Source organism: Terrapene carolina, unplaced genomic scaffold (genome assembly GCF_002925995.2).
Source record: "Terrapene carolina triunguis isolate 2854851 unplaced genomic scaffold, T_m_triunguis-2.0 Scaffold4833, whole genome shotgun sequence".
Lineage (NCBI taxonomy): Eukaryota > Metazoa > Chordata > Testudines > Emydidae > Terrapene > Terrapene triunguis.
Window position 1 is genome coordinate 1 of NW_020669184.1, and position 2,821 is coordinate 2,821.

The 2,821-nt window shown below is 47.7% G+C and overlaps 1 protein-coding gene across 1 annotated transcript; it reads right to left on the reverse strand.

The window, feature by feature from the left end:
- Positions 1-868: 868 nt before the first annotated feature.
- LOC112121259 (olfactory receptor 6N1-like) lies at positions 869-1,765 on the reverse strand (the record flags this gene model as incomplete). Its single annotated transcript, XM_024220305.2, has 1 exon — positions 869-1,765. A coding segment is annotated over exon 1 (897 nt), but the record flags the coding sequence as incomplete, so codon positions are not given.
- Positions 1,766-2,821: the final 1,056 nt, after the last annotated feature.

The following is a 2,821-nucleotide window of genomic DNA, read 5'->3' on the forward strand; positions in this document are numbered from 1 at the left end:
CCCCACTGCTCCTGCTGCTTCTGGCCGCCCTGCCACAGTCCCTGGGCACCTTGGGCCGCTTCGCCCAGCCCCGGCTGCAGCGCTGGGGGGCAGCTGCCCTGCGGCACCTGCAGGCAGCTCCGTGTGCCCCTTGGGGTGTCCCCCAGCCTGAGTGTCCCCCGCTAGAAGCCTGCCCGGCCCAGCCACAAGGTGTGGGCGCTGCTCCCCCGCGGCGCGAACTGCAGCGCCTACAGGGCGCTCCCCACGCACGACGCGCTGCTGCTGCCAGGGCTGGCTCTAGGCTTTTGCCACCGGAAGCAAAAAAAAAAAAAAAATGGCTAGAATGCTGCCCTTGAAAATGTGCTGCCCCAAGCACGTGCTTGGTTTGCTGGTCCCTAGAGCCGGCCCTGACAATGAACAACAAGGAATATACACATGGATTTGCATTTTTATTTAGTGGAGTTTGTGCCTTACAGGACAAGACAGCTCTGTGCATTATCAGATGCCATCAACCCTCCTCACTTACGGTGAATGTTAAGTCAACACCACGCAGAAAAAAAAAAGCATCTTGTATGTGTCAGTGCTGCACTGCTGTACATGAGAGGGGGATAGAATTCTCCACAACCTCACATTCCTCTTTGTTACATGGACACAGCAGGGGACCATAAACACCCTGCCTCAGTAACTCCATGCAGATCGTCTCCATTGCTTTTCCCCATCAGCCCTGACATATTCAATGGGAGTTTTCAGCTTGATATCAGTGGGGGCTCTTTGCCTAAATCAGCCGGGCAGCTTTGAAAACCTTGGCCTCAGTAACGATCTAGGAGTCTCTGCATGTTTTTTTGAAAGTCACATATTGACTGAGTGCTTTGCTCAAGGCTTCCCTTACCTCTCTATTTCTCAGGCTGTAGATGAGGGGGTTCACCAGGGGGGTCAGGACCGTGTAGCAAAGAGAGAGCACTTTCTTTAGCACTCTCAGTGTATTGAGTGTTGGTAACATGGAGACACTCATTAGGGTTCCATAGAAAATTGTTACCACAATGAGGTGGGAGGAGCAGGTGGAAAAGGCTTTGTGCCTCCCAGTGGTGGAAGGGATTCTCAGGATGGTGGTGATGATGCACACGTAGGATGTCAGGGTTAACAGGAACGGAGGCAGGGTGAATACACAGGCTAGGATGAAATTCAACAACATGATCAGGAGCGTGTCCCCACAGGAAAGTTTAATCAGTGGGATGGGATCACAATACAAATGGTCAATTTCATTCGGGCCACAGAATATGAACTGTGACATGAGTAATATAATGATGGTAATAGCCAAACAAGCATTGAACCATGACCCAGCAGCCAACTGGAGGCAAAACCTGGCATTCATCAGAGCTGAATAGTGCAGGGGTTTACATATCGCTAAATACCGATCATAAGACATCACTGCTAGCAGATAGCATTCCGTACCTACCAGACCACCAAAGAAGTACAGTTGTGTGATGCAGCCACTGACTGAAATAGTTTTGTCCCCAGTCAGGAGACTGGCCAGTATCCTGGGGAGGATGGTGGAGGTGTAGCAGATCTCCAAGCAGGACAGGTTCCCCAGGAAGAAGTACATGGGGGTGTGAAGGTGCTGATCAGCCACAACTAGCACAACCATGAGGGTGTTTCCGGCCACAGTTGCCATGTAAATCACTAGAAACAGCAGGAAGAGAAGAATTTGCAGCTCAGGGAGATCCCCGAATCCCAGGAGGATGAATTCTGTGATGGCCGTTTGGTTTCCCCAATCTCTGTCTGCCATGGGTTGAGTTTAGGAACCAGAAAACAAGCTGTGCCAGTGAATTGGAAGAACATAGAGCTGAAAGTTAATCAAGTGTCAGGAATTCGTTCCATGAACTTTCAAAAACTCCTCCCCTGCTGAAATGTTAAGGCTAAATATAGATTTTAGAGCAAAGTGCCAGGAGTCTCAGTCTGAGAACAGATCTTTGGTATCCCTACAGATTCACTCTCTGCCATACCTGAATAATAACTATGATAAAAACAGCCCATTTCTCTGGTACCCCAATTAGTGATGTGACTGATCAGACCCCTTCTTGATCTACTGTCATATCCCATCTGCTGACATATTGGGGCTTAACAATGATACTTCAAAGCAGCATTGCACTGGTGGCCATGGCCAGAATCATGCCATGTCTTAGGAGGAGTCAAAATCAATAAATACATCAACTCAAATCTTGGACTGATATTTTCAATAACATTTAGTGTCCTTAGGCACCCATCTTCTGTTAGAATTTACAGGAGTTAATCTAATAATCGATCTTGGTAAAATTAGAATTTTAGTGTCCTACAGGAAAAGGAATAATTATTTTCACTTCCACAAGAGATAAATTTATATCATAAATTATTAAATGGAGTCAGTTCTTCCTTACTTCATGTAATGATGATGATGGTGACATGATGAGGCACTGGCAATGCCTTTTCTGTTTCAGATTCACATTCCCTGTGTTAACTCTGAAGCAATAATAACATACAGCTCTCTTCAGGGTGGATTTTAGGAAAGGGCAAAACCAGGCTGATGTGCAACCCTAACTGGGGTGTGACTCTCGCACTGCGTAATGATTGAAGGCTGATAATATGGGAACAAGAAGGGAACTGGGGAGCAAAGATGCTGCCCCTGAAGTCAGAGCGCATCTGGCATGTTCTGAATGTGATCAGGGGACTCACACTGTCCCAGATCCCAGTCAATCGACCGTAGCTCCATTGGAGTCGATGGGCCAGATCCCTAGCTGAGGACCTTTCATAATACATGTATCTCAATTTCCCCATTGTTAAATGGCGCTGTTAACACCAACTGGCT